The sequence below is a fragment of the Poecilia mexicana genome, unplaced genomic scaffold (assembly GCF_051168715.1).
Source record: "Poecilia mexicana isolate PSO_F unplaced genomic scaffold, ASM5116871v1 scaffold_5, whole genome shotgun sequence".
Lineage (NCBI taxonomy): Eukaryota > Metazoa > Chordata > Actinopteri > Cyprinodontiformes > Poeciliidae > Poecilia > Poecilia mexicana.
In genome coordinates this window covers 20550682-20573299 of record NW_028263374.1, presented here as the reverse complement: position 1 = coordinate 20573299, position 22618 = coordinate 20550682, and the positions used below count along the sequence as shown (strand labels likewise).

Here is a 22618-nt window from a genome sequence, read left to right as displayed (position 1 = left end):
GTTAATGACACATTAACCATGATTTAGTTGTTGTTAACGTTGATGAAATATTTTAGATTTGTCTATATTGTTTAGAAGAGCAATAGTATCAGCTTGAGTTCAGGTATATCACCACATATAGTGCTGGAAAAAAGTATTTCCACCCCAAAATAAATACAAAGACAACCTTTTCCAATAATGAGAAAACAGCTATCCAAACCGATCTAGCTCTGTGAAAAAAAGGAATTGCCCCAAAACCTAAACGCTGTTATAAATCATAGCAAGTTGTACATCCTGAAGCAGCAAGCAGAGGCATGTTTGGCTACTGGTTTGATTTCTTGCTCTGTTACTTTGACATCACACATATTAGGTTGCACACCTTCCAAAACAGTCCACAGACTATTTTCCCCAAAGTACTGTGGATCATCTATGTTCTTTTTTCTGGCAAATGTAACAGGGGTCTTTATGTTCTTTTGGGTCAGCAATGGTTTTTGGCTTGGAACCCTCTAAGAGGTGCCATTTCTGCCCACTCTCCTTATTGTGGTTGAATCATGAACACTGGGTTCTTTTGGGTTAATCCTCCTGGACAAATCACTGATCCATTCCAGGAGAAATTTTGGTTAGCTGGTAATTCAGTCCATCACAGAGAAATACAGGACAAAGAACAAGAGCACACACGCTCTCTTTCTGAAGATAGAGCCTGCTGCTCTCTAGGGCTGTTGACAGAAAATACATTGTTCTCTTGGCAAAAATATCTTTCTAACAGGAATTTTCCAATTAAATGTCTGGCTACTTTTTGATGATGGTTTATTTTTGTGAGCACTTTCATAGCAAAGATCATCTACGGTGTCTGTAAAAAGTACTGCATGGTTCTGTTACCCTTTTGTTGCTTTTACAAATCAATCTTGAGAAACAAAATTTGGCTTTTTGACAAAATAATTACATAAAAACCTTTTAATGTCAAAGTGAGAACTGATTCCTACAGTTGAATTAAAACATGTAACAAAATAAGAGACTGCATAAATATTCAACACCTGACTGACCTAATTCATCAGAGGTCCAGTTAAGTGGTGCTAGTAGTACTGGTGCTTGAGAGTGCATCACCTGAGTGCGTCTCAGGTGATTGTAGCATAAAGACTGAAAGGTCCATTCACTGGTTAATCAGTATTCCTGGCTACCATTACAGCATGAAGATAAATGAACATCCTAAGCAAATCAGAGGAAATGGTTATTAAAAGTCAAGGGATGCATAAAAAAATGTCTAAAGGATCGGACATCTCCTGGAGGTCAGTTAAATACATAAAGACAAGAAAGGAATATGGCCCATGGGCGTAGGTTTGGGTAGGGACGGTAGGGACATGTCCCGACCAATATTCACGGGATATGAAAAAGTCCCGACCAATTTTTGCCATATTGGCTCAAAGAACGTGGATCTACGATCTTTGATTAGCAGCAACAGGCGGTGCGCGGAACGGAAGCTTCTTAGTTTGACATTTATTATGAGCCTCCGAGACCGTGTCGGAACGGTGCTGTCGGGGGGTGGGGGGAGGGGAAGTCGGTTGAATCGTCGGACGTTCTTTGATTAGCTGCAAAAGGCGGCGGCTAGCTGGGCACACGCGTCTCCTTCTGAGTCTCTGAGACCATGTCGCCACCAAAAAAGAAAAGGACAGACATTAGAAGTTATTTCGCTACGTCGGCTGTAAGTACAGTGAGTGGACCCATAAGTTAGATATCTATCACGCAACGCATTTGTTGTAAAGTCCGGTGTTTAGTAAGGTCAGCACTGAATGTGAGGTAGAATAGGTCTGTTAATTATGTAATATTTTTTCACATAGGATGCTCAGACAGCAGAGCAAGGGGCAGAGCAGAACGATGGAGAGGTGGCTGGAGCTTCAGGGCTCCAGGTGAGGTGTTAGTTCTCAGATATGAAATATACTGTGAAATTATCTCAGTAAATATGGCATTTGAAGTGTTAGTCTTAAATTAAGTTAAGCTAGTGTGAATACAAACCAGGTTACGCTTTGTTTGCTCTATAGGAGGCAGTCAGTGTGAGTGCCAGTGACCAGGGAGTATCCAGAGGATATTTCTTTTGATCTTACTTGTAACGTTTGCTGAATTTTGTAAAGGAAAAAGTAAAGTGTTCTTGAACTGATCTGCTGAGTATGACTGTATCTGGTTGTATACACAAGATGTATGATATGGTTATGGTTGGGGGGAGGGGTTATTAAGCCAATGTGGTTTCCCCCCCCCTTCTCAAAAATGTTCGGTGCTCTTGGGCATTTCACTGTGCTGCGGGGGGGGGGGGGGGGGTGTCAAGGTCCCCACCAAAACTTAGACCAAACCTACGCCCTTGATATGGCCCATGTGTAAATCTGCCTAGATCCGGCTGACTTCATGCAAGAAGACACACTCTAAACACACAGTATTTTTGATGTAGTTTATAGTGCAAATATCTTAGTACATTTGATATAAGACAAAACTAACGTAAAAGTAACTTCCTACCTAGATAAAGAGGTTTGTTTCAATTAAATAATTCCTTAATATTCCTGAAGTACTGGTGCCATTAGCAGATTATTTCACTTATAACAAGACATTTTTCCCATGTAATAAGTTAATTTATCTGTCAATGAAACAAGTACATTTTCATCAATATTAAGGAATTATTTACTTAAAACAAGTGTGTATATCTTGCTGAAAAGTGACTTAGTTTGTTTTGAATAAAACTCATATCAAGACTTGACTAGAGTTAGCCTAACAGCATGTGGGAGACTCCATATTCAAGTGAAAGAAAGTTATTTAGTCTTTCTGGCCATCAGACAAGACACTGTGTTTGGCAGACACCAAACAATGCACATCACACATGTCTACTGTGAAGTATGTTGGTGCACAGTAGGCTTCAGGTTAGCAAGCCTTAGAAAGCTTTTAAAGGTAAAATGAATGCTGCAAAATGCAGGAAAATACTGGATGACAATTTGTTTCCATCTTCAAGAGAAGTGCGACTTTATTTATTTTCCAGCAAGCCAAAGATCTGAAACATCCAGATGAAGCTACACAGCTCCAGAATGTCCAAAAGTGGATGTTCTGGAATGGCCTAATCGAGCCCAGAACAAGCCCAGAAAAAGCCCAGAAATTTGTGGCAAAATTTGAAAATGGCTGTTCACAGCTGACCCCCATGCAGCCTGACTGAGCTTTAAAAGTTTGAAAGCAATAATGGCTAAGCTTACAAAGCTAATATCATTGACAACTTTTCATTTTATCCTCAGATACTTTGTGCTAACCTTTATTTTCTCAGCCTTTTTAATTTATTTCTCAGTCATAGACATGAACATGAATTGCATCTGTGAAATGCAAGTTTATGCATAATTAGTAAGGAAATGTAAAAATTATGACATATGCGTCATTAAATTTCTTAGATATCCCTTTGAAATTGTCATGAATGCCATTCTTGTTGGCATTCATGACTGATACTCTCGTTTGCATCCCTGCGATGGACTCATGACCTGTTTATGGTGACTTCTGAATGCTGGTTAAAAGCCTGGAGGATCAAACAGATGAACAGAATGTTTTGATTCATAAATTAATATCAGCCAAATAACAGGAATTTGGTACATTTAATAGTACTCACTGTTCCAAAGATGCCTTTGGAAATTGATGCTGTAGATGGAAGAATAAATGTTGCTCATTCTTAGTTACACGTCTTAAAAATATAATTTTCCAACAACAGGCATGGTCATAAATCTGAAATACCAACACTAGTTAATCATATGACTGCAATATTGAAAAAAATGTTGATAATTTGTCAAATGCACATTAGAGAAATGGCACTGAGCACAGATGAACCCTGTATTTCTAAAGTCCTGGCTTCAGCCCAGAATGCCATCAGACTCCAATCAGATCAGAGATGAAATCATTATAAGTACTGAATATAAAAACTGATGTAACAGCATACTAAAAGCAAGCATTATTCATACTACTTCCCCTGCCAGCTGGTGCATCATCCCATTTATTGACTGTCTCCTGGCTCTAATACTACTCATGTCCAAATCTTCGAAGTCATCCCTCTTGTTTGCTGCAGGCCACTGCAGTGAGCCGTATTAAATTATTACTACTACAGTCAGTTTTCAAAACTAGTTACGGGAGTCCTGCAGGACATGCAAGCAGGTTTTCAGAGGGGTGACATGACTGCCTGATGTCACTGGCCTGGACTTACCAGGCGTCAGGACGACTGCAGCACGGGTAAACTGAGGAGCTGGCGGTTAAATATGGAGCCACAAAACAAGAGCAAATAGAACATGAAATCCCCTTGAGAAAAACTATTTAGTGTCACATTGATACTAAATGTCTTAAGGATTTTCAGTACTTTTATACTTTGTTAAATTTCTTTTCGCATTTAATTCCATTAAGCTAATTAATAAAGATTTTAACTGAAAACTTTACAAAGATTACATTATATGGATATTTAAAGCAAATGTAAAATATGTCTAATAACTGGAAGTCGCCCAAAAACCATGTGTCAGACTTGGAGTAGTTTGCGATCACTTGCAGGAAGCAGGATTATTATCACACACAGAGCACTGCACTCAATCTACCAACAAATAAAGTGGATGATCTGCATTCCTTCCTGTAATATCAATGTCAAAGCTCCAAGAGAACTGCCTTTTATTTACTGCCCTGCAACAAACATTTCAATAGATTTACAAGAACACGAGACGAGTCATCATTATTTATCTACGATTTCTAAAGGGGCTGGAACAGAGCCTATTTCTCGTAGCAGCATAAAAAAAAAATACTTATAATCAGTGTGAAATCAATGAAACAAATTAATTTAAGCTCAATGAGAGACCATTCTCTGACTGTGACTATTAGTCTTGGATTTGGAGAAAAATTTAAACCACTCAAACCATTTCTGCTGATTCATCAGACCCACTTTCATCCACTTTCCACTTACTGTAAATCATTCTCGTTTAACGCACTCCACTGGCATCTTTCACTGTGATGCAGCACAGAACTGCAAAGCATAACCTCAAAGTTTTAGGGAGTATTTTGTAAAGCAAGCAGGTGCTGAAATTACAAGAAATCTTGTGCTTACATTTTTAAGAAATAACACAGAGCAAGCTTAGCCCAGCATTGACCAACTCACCAGCTTTGAGGCTTGGGGTTAAGCTGCTGGTGAAGTGCCACGGAGAAACCAAAGAAGGTCCCCCGATCTCCCAGCTTGTGCAGTGTGTGAGTGGTGTCCAGGTTAAAGCAGTAGACATGACTCAAGAGAGAGGAGAGAGCCAAGAGGAAGAACATCCAAGGATGAGAGGAGACGGATGAGAGGGAAGCCGCCAGGTCCCCATGTCCCATCAGGGCTGCCATAGCAGAGAGCAGGTTGTCCAGCAGAGAAAGTTCAGCTGAAGAAGAGCAGAGGGGAGATTCCTTTTATGGTTCCCAGGGTGTTGAAAAAGCTGCAAATCCTGAGTAAATCTCTTCTTCCCTGTCCTCTGTAGATGGCTTCCTTGTCTCCAGCCCTCTGTCCTCCTCTCTCTGTTGTGCTGGCTCTCAACTCCGTTTGCTGCTGTCAGTCTGAAGAGCGGGCTGTGGAAATGCGGCTGCTACTACTATGTGTGTGTGCAAGTGGGCTCCTCTCAATGCATGTGCGCCTCCCCCCTCCTTTATGCTCACAGGGAGACAGAGGACAAGTGCCTTGAATAGCCCGCTCACTCCTCCCCCTCCCCTCTATCTTTCAGCCTGTCCACTTCTCCCTCCCCTTCTTCCTTCTTCTTCACTCAGCTGACATCAACACTCAGGGGACTGGAGCCAAAATACCAGGCAAGGTTGTCAGGATACTTGGAGGATAGTGAACAGAGTGAGAGAGGGCATAAAAACACTTGACTGTTTTACCTGTTGAGTTCACACGGTCCTTTCTGGGTTCTTCTGCACCTCTCTGCTGCAGGTGCTTGTAAGGCTGAGTGCCATGAAGAGAAAAATTAAGAGTTGTATCCTTGAAAGTCAAAACGTTAACAGCTAAATAAAGCTTAAGACATTTTACATCTGACTTGCAGTAATCTGGAAGGGACTAGTTTGTAGTTGTACACAGGAAAACTACAGTTGCATTTGCTAAACCTAAGAGTAAGATGCAGAAATGAGAGGGAAACCTCTCCTTACAAAGAGGTTTGTAAGGAAGAGTTGGAAAGTTTGGACTGTGGTCATGAAGTGCAGCCAAGCAGAGAGAAGAGAAACATTAGAGACTAAAAGGGACGGCCAGGCACAATAATAGAGGTGGGCCTCAGGAAAAACTGACTGGACATGAGGCAGAGGCCGTAACACTTTTAAGTGACTGAGCTCTGTTTCACTTGGGTAAGTCTGTGAGCAGCTGTCGGTGTGTCACTTCAACTGTTTGCCTCAATAAACCTCGCACAAACAGATGCACAGCAGTCGCACAAACAGGTGAGATTCTTGGACCATGCTGTCAAGACGTCTCTCTCACATTTTGTTGGAGTTGAAGTGAAAGAGTGGGTTAAATTTCTTTTGCTTAGACTTCTGCGTAATTTGTTAATGGAGGTTTCATGATTTTAGTGGAGCACAAAGGCTGCCCAGTTTACAATTGTTTAAAGCTTAAATTAACTGCGTTAATTAAAGCCAAATAAAAAGTTCAGTCATTTTAATTATGGTTTAGTCTTAAGCTGAAGATATTTCATGTGACCTGTCCCAAATGGCTATTTTTATCCTAGTTTCTAGTAAAAATAAAAATAAAAAAAATTAAAAAAAAGTGGTCAATGGCAGAAACTGTCACGTGTTTTTCTGCATGAACGTAACTAGCTGTAAGCATCCTGTTTTTTGTCAGAATAAATGATAGTGATAAATAATTTTAGTCAAATCAAATATCAAGTAATTGAAGGAATATGCTTGATGTGTGTAAATTCCAATGGCTCCATGGCAGCATGAAAACATGTGCTGCAGTAACTGCGGTATTTGCATTTAAGCACTTTTTTATGCTACCATTTAAATTTAAGCATTTTCTGAAGGCAGATTTTCACAAAGTGGTATTATTTAAGTCATTACTCACCCGTTTTGTTGTGCCAAATGCATCCAACACAGCTTTCACAAACTCGCATCCAATGAGACTTTATGCCCCTCATTCTTCCTCTGGCTGCGAAGACTTGGGCTTTGAAGTTGATGACCTTACAGACCTAATGGACGACTTGTTGGATAATTTTCTTGCCTGTTGTCTTTACCTCAGTGTTGGCTGACAAGGTAAAAATGTTTTGAGTAAAACATTGAGTGGCACTACTTCTGCCATTATAATTGTTGGCATGGTTTGTATATCGAGGTTTGCTCGGGGAAAAGCCGACGGCGTGACATTTCTTCTTCTCTTCTATAATGACGGATTGTAAACAACTTCCAGGTGCATACCGCCACCTACTGTACATGAGTGTGTAGCAACATTACCTCACGTCCATGAAACTGGATCTTAAAAATAAATAGTCCTTTGATTAATCTATAAATATCCTCTGTGTTCCTAATATTCCTTCAAGACTCTATTCCAGTCATATCCTTCTTACTATTTTTCTCAATCAATCCCTTTTTGGCTCGTATATTTTACAATACATCAATACATCTTGTACATTTTCTTTTCCTCCTAGACCCCTGAGTTAAATGGCAACATTTGTCCATTTTTGAGTTTTTGGATAAAGATGTTGTTAAGTCCTGTTTTTAAAGTCTGTGCCATTTCATTTCGACCAAGTTGTTAACATTAGCTGGTCTTTATGTCTCCTAATTCTCTTTTTAATGCAGCAACATTGTTGTATTTAAACACAAAATTGTACACATTTTAATTGAACAAGTCTGCAGATAGACAAACCAACAATTTTCAGCCGTGAACTTCCTGTTGAGCAATCATCAACAAGTTGAAGCAATATTAAAATATTTGCAGATTAAAAGAATAAGAATGATCTCCAGATTAGTGTCTCCATAAATCAGCATCAGAATACCAGCTTCAACTAAGAGGAGGCTAAAATATCCTCATGTGATTTGTCTGGTTTCGTCAACTACGGTGTTGAACTCTGTCTGCCCCCTGCTGTTCTTATGCCATCAATTAAAAGCAGTTTTCTGTCATCACCACTTGTTTAGAAACCTCTTTCATTGGAAAACTCTATATATGTGACGCCAGCTTATTTTTAGCTGCTAAACTGTACATTTATTTCTGAGGCCACAGATTGTATCTTCACCTGAAGATGACCATGCTAGGCAGGTTTGTTGGTATTAGTCAAGTTAACGTGCAAATTTCTACAAAGTGCCAGGGAAAAAAAAAATCTAAATCTAATTATAATTAGATGACACAATCAAATAATAAAGGAATAATAAAGGCTAGAGCATAAAATGTACAATTACTACTCGGATAAGTGTTATTTATTTCATTAACTTTCTCTGCTTTATAAGTAATACTCCTTGTTTGTGTTTCATATATTTATCCTTCTTTTGTGTCTATGTTTGTTCATTTTTTATCTTTTTCATGCACATGAAGTCCAATATTACCATGTACTATAGTTAAATTTAACTTGATATTTAATATAACAGCATGTGTGCTGAAAACCTTCAGTTTGAGACAGAAATATCTGAAGGACTCTACAGTGCTGCAGAGCAGTAAAAAGAAAACAGAACCTCTGGGATGTTGAGAAACAAGCTGAAAATATTGTAATGGCAGCTTGGGCAGACAGCCAGACACCTTGAGACAGAACAAAGCACATTCAGCGAGTGGGAAGAGAAGAAGCTAAAACAGAACACAGGCATAAAAGAGAAGGGAAACTACAAAGATGGCTACATCTAAAGATTATCTGACAGGGTAAAATCCCACTACAAAAGGCTCATTAGCAGTCTGAGCCACACTTCAAGGAGAGGGTTTGTATCTGAAGGCGGCAGCAGCAGTGTACAGTCAGGGTCAGCTTTCCCTATTTAGTCCATCAGTGTGATAACTGAGATAGTTGCAGTCAGCACTATGACTGTATTGATTAATGGACAGCACTATAGGAGGAAGTGATGCTGGTTATTATGGGATTAAATGTATGCACACAAAGTCTTAACCACACACAAGCCCACATGAAAAAGCAAAACAGACTGCAAGACTGTGGTGGACTGGTAATGACATTTAACACGAATGTAACCTAAAATCTATTTATGAATTTATGAATTTATGAAGTAGGGTTATGACTCAGCTTTCCCTCCAAGCTTTAAGGTGAGTAATCCTCCTCTACTGCAGGGCTAAATCTGACACACTTTCATGGTGTGTTTGTCTGTTTGCTTTCAAGGGCCAAAGATCCAATGTTCTATAAACTTTCTTAAATACTGAACTCTTCCAGATTTACTCTGCATTGGCTGCTTTACTATATATTTATATATTATTGAATTATCAAGGGTGGAGTGCAGGGTCAACATTACGAAGCAGTGTGTTTTAAGTCCAGAGAAGGCTTTGTGTTAAATTTAACCGCTGTGTTTTGGCTTCTAATCTTTTTACGAGAAAGCTTTGATGCAATTTAAAAAACATTTACAAAAACATTGATGTCAAAAGAAAGTAGAAAGTCAGCATATAGGTTTTCTTAGGTCCAAGGGGTCACACCCATGTTTCAGGTTCCACTCTAATGACAATATCAGAAGATTTTCACTTGCTCACAAATCCTAATGGATGGAGCGCTGGCTGTAATAGTTTAATATTGCAGAATCCTCCTCTATTGTTTCCCCTGTCCAATTGATGACACCTGATTTCAGTTTTTTATGTTTTTTAGAAGGTGTGGGATGTATATAGACGTAACAATACAGAGGGGAAAAACTGGAGTAAGAGGAGGTTAATTATTTACTGTTTTATCTAGAATTATTTATTTATGCAGAATGACCTGACGGAAATCTATGCATTTGATCAATCAACAAATCTTGGCCACAAGCTCACTGATTTGTCTTTTTTTCCCCAGGTATTTCCTGTTTTAACTATATTTTATTGGAATAGATGTATTCTGTTTTGGGCACTAATAAATTAACAGGTGTGAACCAAAATTGAATCAGAATACAACTGAGCTAAACTGTGCTGGAATTTGATCCAATTCAGAGATTTCTGATACGAACGGGATTTATGAAACCATATCTTTATCAATGCAGGATAAAATGTACAAAGGAGTCTAATCATTTCAGCAAGTATTTATGGGAAATTTCCAATGAACCAAAATGGTTGAACAGCAGAAGAAAAATCACACTGAGCTACATAGGATGGGGAGTGAGTTAATTGAAAGCTGTTTATTAGTCCATGTCTAATAAACCATTTACTGTAGACTTAAAGTAAATGAATACCTGAATGACTGCATACTTACTCTAAGAACAACAAAAACAGGAAGATGTGTTTATTTTTTAAAAAATAGAAGTTTATTCATGATCTTCTGCATTGTTTATGCAGATATTTAACAACCGAACAGAAATATAACAATGCAGACCTTGTGACCATAAACCTACTTAACACACAACAATGCATTGCTAAACTGGACAAAACTGAGAGAAAAAAGGGAAGCAGAAACGAGTTTAGACAGAAATATTTACAAAGAACAGAGTCAGAGGCGCATGTTCTCCCTGTGCATGCATGGGTTTTCTCCGGGTACTTCGGTTTCCTCCCACAGTCCAAAAACATGACTGTCAGGTTAATTGGCCTCTCCAAATTGTCCCGAGGTGTGAGTGTGTGTGTGCATGGTTGTTTGTCCTGTGTGTCTCTGTGTTGCCCTGCGACAGACTGGCGACCTGTCCAGGGTGACCCCGCCACTCGCCCGGAACGTTAGCTGGAGATAGGCACCAGCAACCCTCCCGACCCCACTGAGGGACAAGGGTGTAAAGAAAATGGGTGGATGGATGAGAGTCAGAGGCGCCCTCTGCTGGGCTACTATAAGAATCTCAGTCATGTCAGGTAAACGCATTTTTTGTTTGTATTGGATATACTTTCATTGTCAATTTACTCTTAACAGGCACGTGCAGTGGGGCGGGGGTCAATTTTTTTGTTATTTTTTCCTAAGCCCTCTTCTGACACATATTACAATTATTTGTTTTTTTGTTGGGTTTTTTTTGTACAACATACAGTAGTAAGCCCACCGGTCACCTTGTTACCTTTGACCTTTTGCCCATGACGCATGACTCACATGCCTCTTGCACAGTGAGATAAGGCGGCTAACTGGAGCTCAACGTAGCAAACGTTCCAGATAACAGAACAGTTTTGTTCTGAATTAAATTATAATGTTGGTGAATTAAAAAAAAAGGAGTTTTTGGTGAATAAAGTGGAGTAGACTTGCTACTTGTCAGATGACAAGAAATGTTGAACGTATCGTTCAGCTCTTTTTTTTATAGATTACAGTACATTAAAAGGTTGCATTGTGCCTTTGCTTATATTTTTAATAGTGTAATTCTGTAAAGACAAAATATGTCTGGTGGTCTAGCTCTGATTTACATATATTGCTAAATTGCGAGTTTGACTATTGCAATACTTTCCTTTAACAAAATAGACCTGCAGAAAGAAATTACTAATAAAGTATCTGACATATGTATAGTTGTATGCTCTATATAGAAATGTTCCTTAGCTTTGATTGTATATCTCAGAATTTTGTAATTTGTCATTGTTAATTAAACTCTGAACGCTGTGTGGCTTTAATATTCTGACCTAGAATGCAGTTAGATGTGCCCTTCTTTGTGAGCACCTGCCCCTCTAGTGGTCTTTGCACAGCCCTGACTATTAACAGAGAAACCAAGAACTAATGGAACATTTCTGCAGAGTTGATGAATGAACATGAACACACAAACAGTTCTCTGAATTTCACACTGTAAATTTGACCATAATGAGAAAATATTTGCATGTGAACAGGATATCTGACTTTTGTTCACATTTTACACAAGAGTGTGAAAGATGACAGCTACACAAACAGACACCAATAAATCAGTAGTACATATTCAGTTCTCCACAAATATTGTTCTGATTTATCTCCCTACAGTGATTTTTTTCAGGACAATGAAAATACCAAAATGGTTGAACTAGATCTTTGAAATATACAGTTTAACAACATTGAGCTTTCAGATCAATGTTGTGGATTGTAGGGGGGCAGATCAATTTCATCTGAAGGTAGTGGAGGTGCGCTAGGCTGATTGGAAGGACTGAGAGAGTACATCGCCTGCCATGGTACAAAAGGAGCTGGGTACCATGGAGAAGCTGAGGAAACAAGAAAAAATTATTATTTATCTTTTGAACAAATAGCTGTCACACCCAGAACATAGTAGTGAGGGGCAAAGGTTTAGAGCATGATGTATCAGATGTACAGTTTATTTTGCTTGTCATAACAGAGAAATGTCGTTTTATATTATTTTATGTAAAAATTCCAAGCTGTTTTAACACTATGCCTCTCTGCTACTTTAACCTAATTCAACATCAGGAAAAAAAAATGTTGCTTTCCACATAATTTTCTGGATTTATTGTTTCATTAGAATGCAAATGTTAATGCCTGAGCTTCAGAAGGATACAAATTATTTCCAGCTGTTAATATTGTTAGATGTGTTATGGTTCCATTTACCACAGAAAATTGATATAAAAGCATATCAGTTGAGCTGGGTTGCCTGATGCTAACTGGAAGCTCCCATAAATCACATTTTGTTTTGGCACCCATACACATCAGGACCAAATCTGACTTCATGTTAAATGAAAGGACTAGAAATATGCTGAAAATTGATTTATTCTCAGTAGACTGACCTGGACTTCTAGGATTATCCTCTGATTGTCTTTAGTCGTACAGTCAGAGGTTGAAACAAGGTTTGGCAGCTAATGAAACAACTTACTGCTCTCCATATATGATGGTGGCGGAGTGTTGGGCGCCGTGGAGCCCTCGTCTCCTGCCACGGCCTGGTAATCTGGAGGCTGTGCTTGATATCCAGATGGTGAGTAGTGAGGCTGGGGCATGTTGGCTGCAGTGTTTGTTACCACTGGAGAAAGAAACACATTTAGTTTGACTGTTACACGATCACCAGATATGTTTGCTGAGTTAACATCAGAAGTTAAAGTTTTACCATTTTACACAGCAAAACATTTTTGTATTAAAGCAAAATCATCAAGATTGTGATTGATATAATCCACGGATTTTACTGCTGCAAAAGAATTTATACTGCTTGAACTTTTTCACATTTTGTAAATTCACAACAACAAATGCTTATGTGTTTTATATGGATTTTGTGTGATGGACCAACACAAATTAACCCTCAAAGTGAAAGTTTTCAACTTTTTTAATGGAAAACATAAATAAACCTTAGTTTAAGTCAAAATAGTACTTTCTAGAAGCTATGATTACAGCTGCAAATCTTTTGAGCTATGTCTACCAGCTTTGCAAATCTAGAGAATGAATATTTGTGCTTTCTTTGTAGCAAAAAAGATTTGAACTCAGTCAGATGGAGTGTATGATTTTGCTCTGGACTCCATCTTAAACTCATAAATATGCTTTTTTCTAAATCATTCTGTTGTGACCCATGCTGTATGTTTATGTGTGTTTCTTGCTAAAAGAGGAACCTGAGCCTCCAGTATGTGCTTTACAGACTTACAGGTTTTCATCCTTGATTGCTCTCTAGAGCCATGAACTGACAGCTTCACTACTCCTGTAAAAGGGAAGCATGCCCACAGCATGATGATGTCACTGTTATGTTTTACCATGTACCAGGTGTTCTTAGGGTGATTTGAGGAGTTAGCTTTCTGACATACAAGAGGACCTTAGCCATTGGTGGTAAGGTTGAAACAAGGTTCGGCAGCTAATGAAACAACTTACTGCGGTCCTCAATTATGTGCCTTTTTTTTCTAAAATATTTGAGAAACTAAATGCAGCTTTGGAAACTAAAATACCTCAGCTCAATGCTAGTGGACACACTACTTGCTGCGTTTTGCAAGGCAGCAAATCCAGGAGCACCGTTTACTTTCCTTTCTGCACATTGCCTGTATTCAAGAGCAGAGATAATAAAGAAAGAGGATGTTAGCTTCTGTGGCATAGTGACGAGATGATTTCCATCATGCATATTAATGTATGTTAAAGCTTTTTGGGGTTTGCAATGGTGGCACTTTTCATTTTCAAACAAAGTGTTGAACACTGCTTCATTGGATCTTCAAAGCTGGGAATATCTTTGATTTGTCTGCTCTCTTTCTTGGTTTTCATGATGGTGTTTGTTTACTAATGTTCTACAAAAAATCTCTGAGGGCTTCACAGAACAGCTATATGTATGCTGAGGTCAAATTACATCCTGTTTAGAAACTGATATCTAAAGGCAATTGGTTACACCAAAATTTACGGATAGAGTAAATATATTCATAATTGAATAAAAATTCAGACCATTTTTATGCACGGTCTGAATTAAAATGATTATCACAATTTTCAGATTCTGTTCCATGTTCTTCTAGCTCCACTGTTCTTTGTGTTGCTCAATCATAAAAAATCCTAACATAAAAAATTATATAGTTTGATATAGAGATTGGGTTTATAACATGACAAAGTATGAAGAGGTTCAAGAAGTGTGAATATTACTGCAAGGTCCAGTTTTCTTATCTTTGCAACACTGAAACCTGTTGATTGTAGAAGGTAAAGTGGAGAAACTGGCTTACCTGTTTGTCTTTGGTTGCGTGGTTTTATGCACAATTTGTAGAACCAGCAACATGGAGCGAAAAAGCAGGTGAAAAGACACACACAGGTGATGATGACAATAACTCCAACACTAGCAACAACAATAATGGTTGTTATCGTGGAAAAATCAGCGTCCATGGATTTATAGTGGCCGACCCTTCAAAAAAGGAAAGCAAGCAACATTTTCACAACATTTTTTGAAAGTCACACAATGAATCATGACTAAACATTTGGTAATGAGAAAGAGAAAAACAGACACACCAGTTTTAACAGTTAGCCTATTGCTCTTCAGTGAAACGCTCATTTTTGTTTCTGCAACATTATTTATTACTGCATTCACTACAGCAATACTTTTCACACAACTTCAAATTATGGTATGTATTTTGTGAATCTGTATACGAAGTGCAATACTCTGCTGTGAAACAGATTAAGAGAGATTAGACTGTTTTAAAAAACTAGATGTATCATTAAAGTGTAACAGTCATACTTGTAAAAACTGATAAGCAGAACTCAAGTTGCTAAAAACCTAACTTTACACATACACCTCAATCTTAGTTTCACTTTTGTTTTTCTTGTTCTTGTCATGTGACCAAAGACTGTCTAACATCAAAGACAGTCTTTGTCTGTCCAAGGCAAATAAGAAAAACTCACCCCAAACTTCTTTCCGGTAACACGATCAAACAGAAAATACACAAAACTCTGACCTAAACACTTGAGACCATAATTGCCATGAAGCGCCGTACCAGGGAAATGACTCTGCAACGAGATGGTTGTTGGTTGTTGGGACTTGAATGTCCCTCCCATAAAGAACTCACTCGACAGCATTCCTCAACACATGGAAAACACTGCTCAGTGTGAGATAGACATAAGGGTTAACACTTTTAACTGATGTATGTTCTTGCCAGTCTTTTAGATTTTCGCATTTTTAAATTAGGTGTTCAGTGAAAGGTTATAACCCAGCGCATACAGTGTTCATGTTTTGTTTTGTTTTTTTCATCCAGACGGCGCCCCACAGTTTGGGAACCTCTGCCATACTCTATGTGCTGTACAGAGTGAATCAACTGAAAGGGAACTCACATCCATGAAAGTGGATCTTTTATTTTTGTATTATTTAGATAAATAAATAGTGTTTTGATTAATCTATAAATATCCTCTAAGTTCCTAATATTCCTTCAAGACTCTATTCCAGTCATATACTTCCTTCTATTTTTTTCAATCAATCCCTTTCTGCCTCTTATATTTTGCAATACATCAATATATGTACATTTTCTGTTTATCCTCATTCTTGTTATCTAGACCCCTGAGTTAAAGGGCAACATTTGTCCATTTTTGAGTTTTTGGATAAAAATTTTAAGTCCTGTTTTTAAAGCTGTGTCTTTTCATTTCGACCAAGTTGTTAACATTAGCTGGTCTTTATGTCTCCTAATTTTCTTTTAATGCATCGACATTGTTGTATTTAAACATAAAATTTTACACATTTGAATTGAACAAGTCTGCAGATAGACAAACCAACAATGTTCAGCCATTAACTTCCTGTTGAGCAATCATCAACAAGTTGAAGCTTTATTAAAATATTTGCTGATTAAAAGAATAAGAATGATCTCCAGATTAGTGTCTCCATAAATCAGCATCACACCCATGTTTCAGGCTCCACTCTAATGACAATATCAGAAGATTTTCACTTGCTCACAAATCCTAATGGATGGAGCGCTGGCTGTAATAGTTTAATATTGCAGAATCCCCCTCTATTGTTTCCCCTGTCCAATTGATGACACCTGATTTCAGTTTTTTTATGTTTTTTTAGAAGGTGTGGGATGTACATAGACGTAACAATACAGAGGGGAAAAACTGGAGTAAGAGGGGGTTAATTATTGCAGAATAACCTGACGGAAATCTATGCATTTGATCAATCAACAAATCTTGGCCACAAGCTCACTGATTTGTCTTTTTTTTCCAGGTATTTCCTGTTTTAACTATATTTTATTGCAATAGATGTATTCTGTTTTGGGCACACATAAATTAACAGGTGTGAACCAAAATTGAATCAGAATAAAACTGAGCTAAACTGTGCTGGAATTTGATCCAATGCAAAGATTTCTGATACAAACTGGATTTATGAAGCCATATCTTTATCAATGCAGGATAAAATGTACAAAGGAGTCTAATCATTTCAGCAAGTATTTATGGGAAATTTCCAATGAACCAAAATGGTTGAACAGCAGAAGAAAAATCACACTGAGCTACATAGAATGGGGAGTGAGCTAATTGAAAGCTGTTTATTAGTCCATGTCTAATAAACCATTTACTGTAGATTTAAAGTAAATCTACAGTAATTTTACTGTAGATTTACAGTAAATTTACTGTAAATATGCAGTAAATGACTGCATATTTACTCCAGGAACAACAAAAACAGAAAGATGTGTTTGTTTTTTAAAAAAAATAGAAATTTATTCATGATCTTCTGCAGAGTTTATGCAGATACTTAACAACCAAACAGAAATGTAACAAGGCAGACCTTGTGACCATAAACCTACTAACACACAACAATGCATTGAAAAACTGGACAAAACTGAGAGAAAAACGGGAAGCAGAAACGGGTTTAGACACAAATATTTACAAAGAACAGAGTCAGAGGCGCCCTCTGCTGGGCTACTATAAGAATCTCAGTCATGTCAGATAAACCCGTTTTTTGTTTGTTTTGCATATACTTTCATTTTCAATTTACTCTTAACAGAGAAACCAAGAACTAATGGAACTTTTCTGCAGATATGATGAATGAACATGAACACACAAATAGTTCTCTGAATTTCACACTGTAAATTTGACCATAATGAGAAAATATTTGCATGTGAACAGGATATCTGACTTTTGTTCACATTTTACACAAGAGTGTGAAAGATGACAGCTACACAAACAGACACCAATAAATCAGTAGTACATATTCAGTTCTCCACAAATATTGTTCTGATTTATCTCCCTATAGTGAGTTTTTCAGGACAATGAAAATACCAAAATTGTTGAACTAGATCTTTGAAATATACAGTTTAACTGAGTAGCAAGCTTTCAGATCAATGTTGTGGTATATATAGGATTGTAGGGGTCTAGTTCAATTTCATCTGAGAGTAGTGGAGGTGTGCTAGGCTGATTGGGAGGCCCTGGTACAAAAGGAGCTGGGTACGATGGAGAAGCTGAGGAAACAAGAAGAAATTATTAATTTATCTTATGAAATGATAAAAAGCTGTCACACCCAGAATGTAGTAGTGAGGGGCAAGGCTTTAGAGCAGGGGTGTCCAAAGTCAGTCCTCGAGGGCCGGTCATCCTGCATGTTTTAGTTCTCTCCCTGGTTTTACACACCTGCATCAAATGATGGCTCATTAGAGGGACTAAGAAGAACATTGACTTGCTGAGGAGATTGTTACTACCACTATGGAGAGAAATAAAACATGCAGGATGCCGGCCCTCGAGGACTGACTTTGGACACCCCTGCTTTAGAGCATGATGTACCAGATGTACAATTTCTATTGCTTGTGATAACAGAGACATGTCTTTTTTTTATTATTTTGTGTAAAAAAAATTGCAAGCTGTTTTAACAGTACACCTCTCTGCTAATTTAAACTAATTCATCAGGAAAAAAATTGTTGCTTTCCACATAATTTTCTGGATTTATTGTTTCATTAGAATACAAATGTTAATTGACCTTACCAAGCCCCGCCCAGAAACGCCCCTCGACAGTCCCACGTGCTGCATGTCTCACAAACAAAGCCTCGCGGAGCTTAGTTTCTATGTGTAAACATGACGTCTTTCGTTTCAACTGACTCTCTACAAAGTATTTCTGAGTCGATTAGTGTAGCATTTCTGCCGGATTTTCAAAAAATATCAGCCACGACAATGGACAGGGGAACAAACAAATTCATGTCATCTTTTTTGGACGACATCAAGGTGTTTGAGCCACGGGATGCCTCCAACATTGTGCGCGTCGCAGCTAAATGCTACCGGTCGATGAGGAAAACAGCAGATCCTCACATCCTCAGCATAAATATAGCTGTGGACAAGATCACTGATGCCTATTGTTCTTGCAAGTCGGGCATTCATGGTTTTGAGGGTTACTTTTGAAATCAGTGTTTTCTGTTGTTGGCAAATGTTTGAGTGCGCCTAGGCCTGATACACGGTACTCGATGCTAGCGTGGCTAACACGATTACAGTTTCGTAAAAAGCCTTTCCAGGTCAAATAAAATCTTTAATGTATGTCAGATACGGTACACATTGCATATTGATCTGTTCAGCTAACGTAAGACTGTGTAACAGACAGGCTTCAAGGTGTAGAAGTTGTATCGGTACTGCCATTAAGCTGTACTTAGCTAAAAGGTTTTCATAATGAATGTATTTATTATTGACTTTTTTCATTCTTGGGGGTCATTCTTCACACATTATAGGTCTCCTTAAGACCTTACAATATTTCAAGCTTCAAAATTCAAAAGGGATCGGGAGGTGCTGGTGCCTATCTCTAGCTAACGTTCCGGGCGAGAGGCGGGGTCACCCTGGCCAGGTCGCCAGTCTGTCGCAGGGCCACTCAAAATATCCCCATTCACTAAACCAGGGGTGTCAAAGTCAAATGGATGGAGGGCCAAATAAAAAATTTAGCTACAAGCCGAGGGCCAGACTGATCGAATGTTCATTGAAATTTTTTTAAATGACGCATATAGTCTAGTGAACCTAATTGAACCTACTGAAAACCTAACAAATATATTCCAATATGATCAGATAAATAAAGCAATATTTTCTTATGGCTCCGTCAGTAATCTTTAATTTTCAACAGACACAACTGAAATATTTTTAAAATATAATTGGATTGAAATACAATAAAATAAAGTGCAAAAATCTATTAATCCACATATGTCAGAGTCAAGGCATTTAGATGTGTCGCCGGCGACACATCTAAATTTGCAGTACCGTAATTCCGCCACACGTAGCGCTAAGTGGAAAAATTCCAACGGTTTCTGAAAGGGGAGACGTTGCACTTTCCAGCAAGTATCGGGTTAATACGGTAACTTCGCAGCTGCAGCTGCAGAGAGTGTAATTAATCCGGGGGGCACTCGTTTAATAGACGGTATATTTCGGCAATAACTTGGTGGATATTGAAAGTTCCGGTTGTTATGGATACATGGGTAAGTACATCATCTCACAGAACATTTAAAGAACTACTTACAGTTCAAATAAGGAAGATATTTTTTTTCAGACGGGGTGCCGGCTTGCTGCGGTCTGCGGGCCGGTTCTAATAATAAATCAAGATCATCCCAGGGGCCGCAAAAAACCTTCTCGCGGGCCGGATGTGGCCCGCGGGCCTTGACTCTGACATATGTGCACTAAACACAAAGAAAGCAAAGTGATAATACTTATACCAGCACACACTCCTTTGTTCTTATTGATCTTACGACGGTTGAGCTGCAAATGCGGTCGTGCACAAGCTTTGATCCAAGCAAGGCATTCCGTATCAGATTTGGGAAATCTGTGAATTTTATTTCCACAAATACGATCAGGATACCTGACATCGCCTGTACAGATACCCCACTGACAGTGGAGAACCATTCTTATTTGAGTTCTGTCGCAAAACCTTTGATTGTGTAGATTGTGGTCTGCTAGTCCACAATCTACATTAGCATGTGTTTACTACTGTAGCTTTTGTTTGTGAGACGGTCAAGCACGTGGTAGCTGCGCAGTGACGTCAAATGGGCATTAGCCAATGAAACGTGGACCCTGTGGTAGGGTCCATGCCTGAGCTTCAGAAGGATACAATTTCTTTCCAGCTGTTAACTATAATATTGTTAGATGTGTAATGGTTCCATTTAGCACAGAAGAATGACATAAAAGCATATCAGTTGAGCTGGGTTGCCTGATGCTAACTGGAAGCTCCCATAAATCACATTTTGTTTTGGCACCCATACACATCAGGACCAAATCTGACTTCATGTTAAATGAAAGGACTAGAAATATGCTAAAAAAATTGAATTATTCTCAGTAGACTGACCTGGACTTCTAGGATTATCCTCTGACTGTCTTTAGTCGTACAGTCAGAGGTTGAAACAAGGTTTGGCAGCTAATGAAACAACTTACTGCTCTCCATATATGATGGTGGCGGAGTGTTGGGCGCCGTGGAGCCCTCGTCTCCTGCCACGCCCTGGTAATCTGGAGGCTGTGCTTGATATTCAGATGGTGAGTAGTGAGGCTGGGGCATGTTGGCTGCAGTGTTTGTTACCACTGGAGAAAGCAACACATTTAGTTTGACTGTTACACGATCACCAGATATGTTTGCTGACTTAACATCAGAAGTTAAAGTTTTACCATTTTACACAGCAAAACATTTTTGTATTAAAGCAAAATCATCAAGATTCCAAACAATGTGATTGATATAATCCACGGATTTTACTGCTGCAAAATAATTTATACTGCTTGAACTTTTTCACACTTTGTAAAGTCACAACAACAAATGCTTATGTGTTTTATACAGATTTTGTGTGATGGACCAACACAAATTAACCCTCAAAGTGAAGCCTAAAGTTTTCAATTTTTTAATGGAAAACATAAAAAAACCTTAGTTTAAGTCAAAATAGTACTTTCTAGAAGCTATGATTACAGCTGCAAATCTTTTGAGCTATGTCTACCAGCTTTGCAAATCTAGAGAATGAATATTTGTGCTTTCTTTGTAGCAAAAAAGATTTGAACTCAGTCAGATGGAGTGTATGATTTTGCTCTGGACTCCATCTTGAACTCATAAATATGCTTTTTTCTAAATCATTCTGTTGTGACTCATGCTGTATGTTTATGTCTGTGTCTTGCTAAAAGAGGAACCTGAAAAATGATTCACACTTTTCAGATTTTGTTCCATTTTCTTCTAGCTTCACTGTTCTTTGTGTTGCTCAATCATAAAAAATCCTATCAAAATGAAATGATATATTTTGATAGTTTGTATATAACATGGCAAAGTAAGAGGTTCAAGAAGTGTGAATATTTGTGCAAGGTCCAGTATTCGTATCTTTGCAACACTAAAACCTGTTAAATGTAGAAGCTAAAGTAATGGGGAAATTGTGGCTGACCTGTTTGTCTTTGGTTGCATGGTTTTCTGCACAATTTGTAGAACAAACAACATGGAGCCACAAAGCAGATGATAAGACACACACAGATGATGATGACAATAACTTCACCAATAATGATTGCTACTTCCACTGATGTGGAGGTAGCAACAGTGGAGGTAACAACAGTGGAGGTAGCAATAGACTCCATAGTGTCTGGAGTGGAGGAATACCTTCAAAAAGAAAAGTAAGCAATGTTTTCATAACATCTTTTGAAAGTCACACTATGAATTATGACTAAACATTTGGTAATGAGAAAGGGAAAAGCAAAGACACACCAGTTTTGACAGTTAGCTTGTTATTCTTCAGTGAAACGCTTATTGTTTTTTTCCCCCGCAGCAATATTTATTACTGCAATTACCACAGCAATACTTTTCACACCTCTTCAAAGCATGGTATTTATTTTGTGAATCTGTGTACGAAGTGCAATCCTCCTTCGCTGTGAAACACAGAGATTAAGAGATATTAGACTGTTTAAAAAAACTAGATGTATCATTACGATTGTAACAGTCAAACCTGTAAAAAAACTGATGATCAGAACCAGAACTCAAGTTGCTAAAAACCTAACTGTCTGTAAATGACAATCATTAGCACACTTTACACATGCACCTCGATCTTAGTTTCACTTTGTTTTTGTTTTTCTTGTCCTTGTCATGTGACCAAAGACTGTCTAACATCGAACAACCAACGCAAATAAGAAAAACTCACCCCATACTTATGGTACCACGATCAAACAGAAAACACACAAAACTCTGAGCCAAACACTTGAGACCATAACTGCCATGAAGCGCCGTACCATGGAAATTATTCTGCAACGAGATGGTTGTTGGAACTTGAATGTCCCTCCCATAAAGAACTCACTCGACA

At 38.2% G+C, this 22618-nt stretch overlaps 1 protein-coding gene and 1 pseudogene across 3 annotated transcripts in view; both read right to left on the bottom strand.

Moving 5' to 3' along the window:
• itga7 (integrin, alpha 7) overlaps window positions 1–7487 on the bottom strand; it is a 35027-nt gene extending 27540 nt beyond the window's left edge. The window contains exons 1-2 of one of the 2 annotated variants that reach the window (XM_088005719.1): window positions 7031–7487; window positions 5120–5375 (exon numbers count right to left, since the gene is read on the bottom strand). In XM_088005719.1, the coding sequence (XP_087861845.1) occupies window positions 5120–5375; window positions 7031–7103 (329 nt within the window). In that variant the 5' untranslated portion in view covers window positions 7104–7487. The remainder of the gene's footprint in view (window positions 1–5119; window positions 5376–7030) is intronic. The other variant, XM_014974951.2, reaches the window with a different exon arrangement.
• Window positions 7488–17046: 9559 nt separating this feature from the next.
• Window positions 17047–22600, bottom strand: LOC106908780 (uncharacterized; annotated as a pseudogene). Its single transcript, XR_015762945.1, has 5 exons — window positions 22460–22600; window positions 22082–22190; window positions 21716–21924; window positions 20736–20879; window positions 17047–17812 (listed from the first exon to the last, which is right to left on the bottom strand). The product of XR_015762945.1 is annotated as an uncharacterized LOC106908780 (transcript).
• Between the last annotated feature and the right edge of the window lie 18 nt (window positions 22601–22618).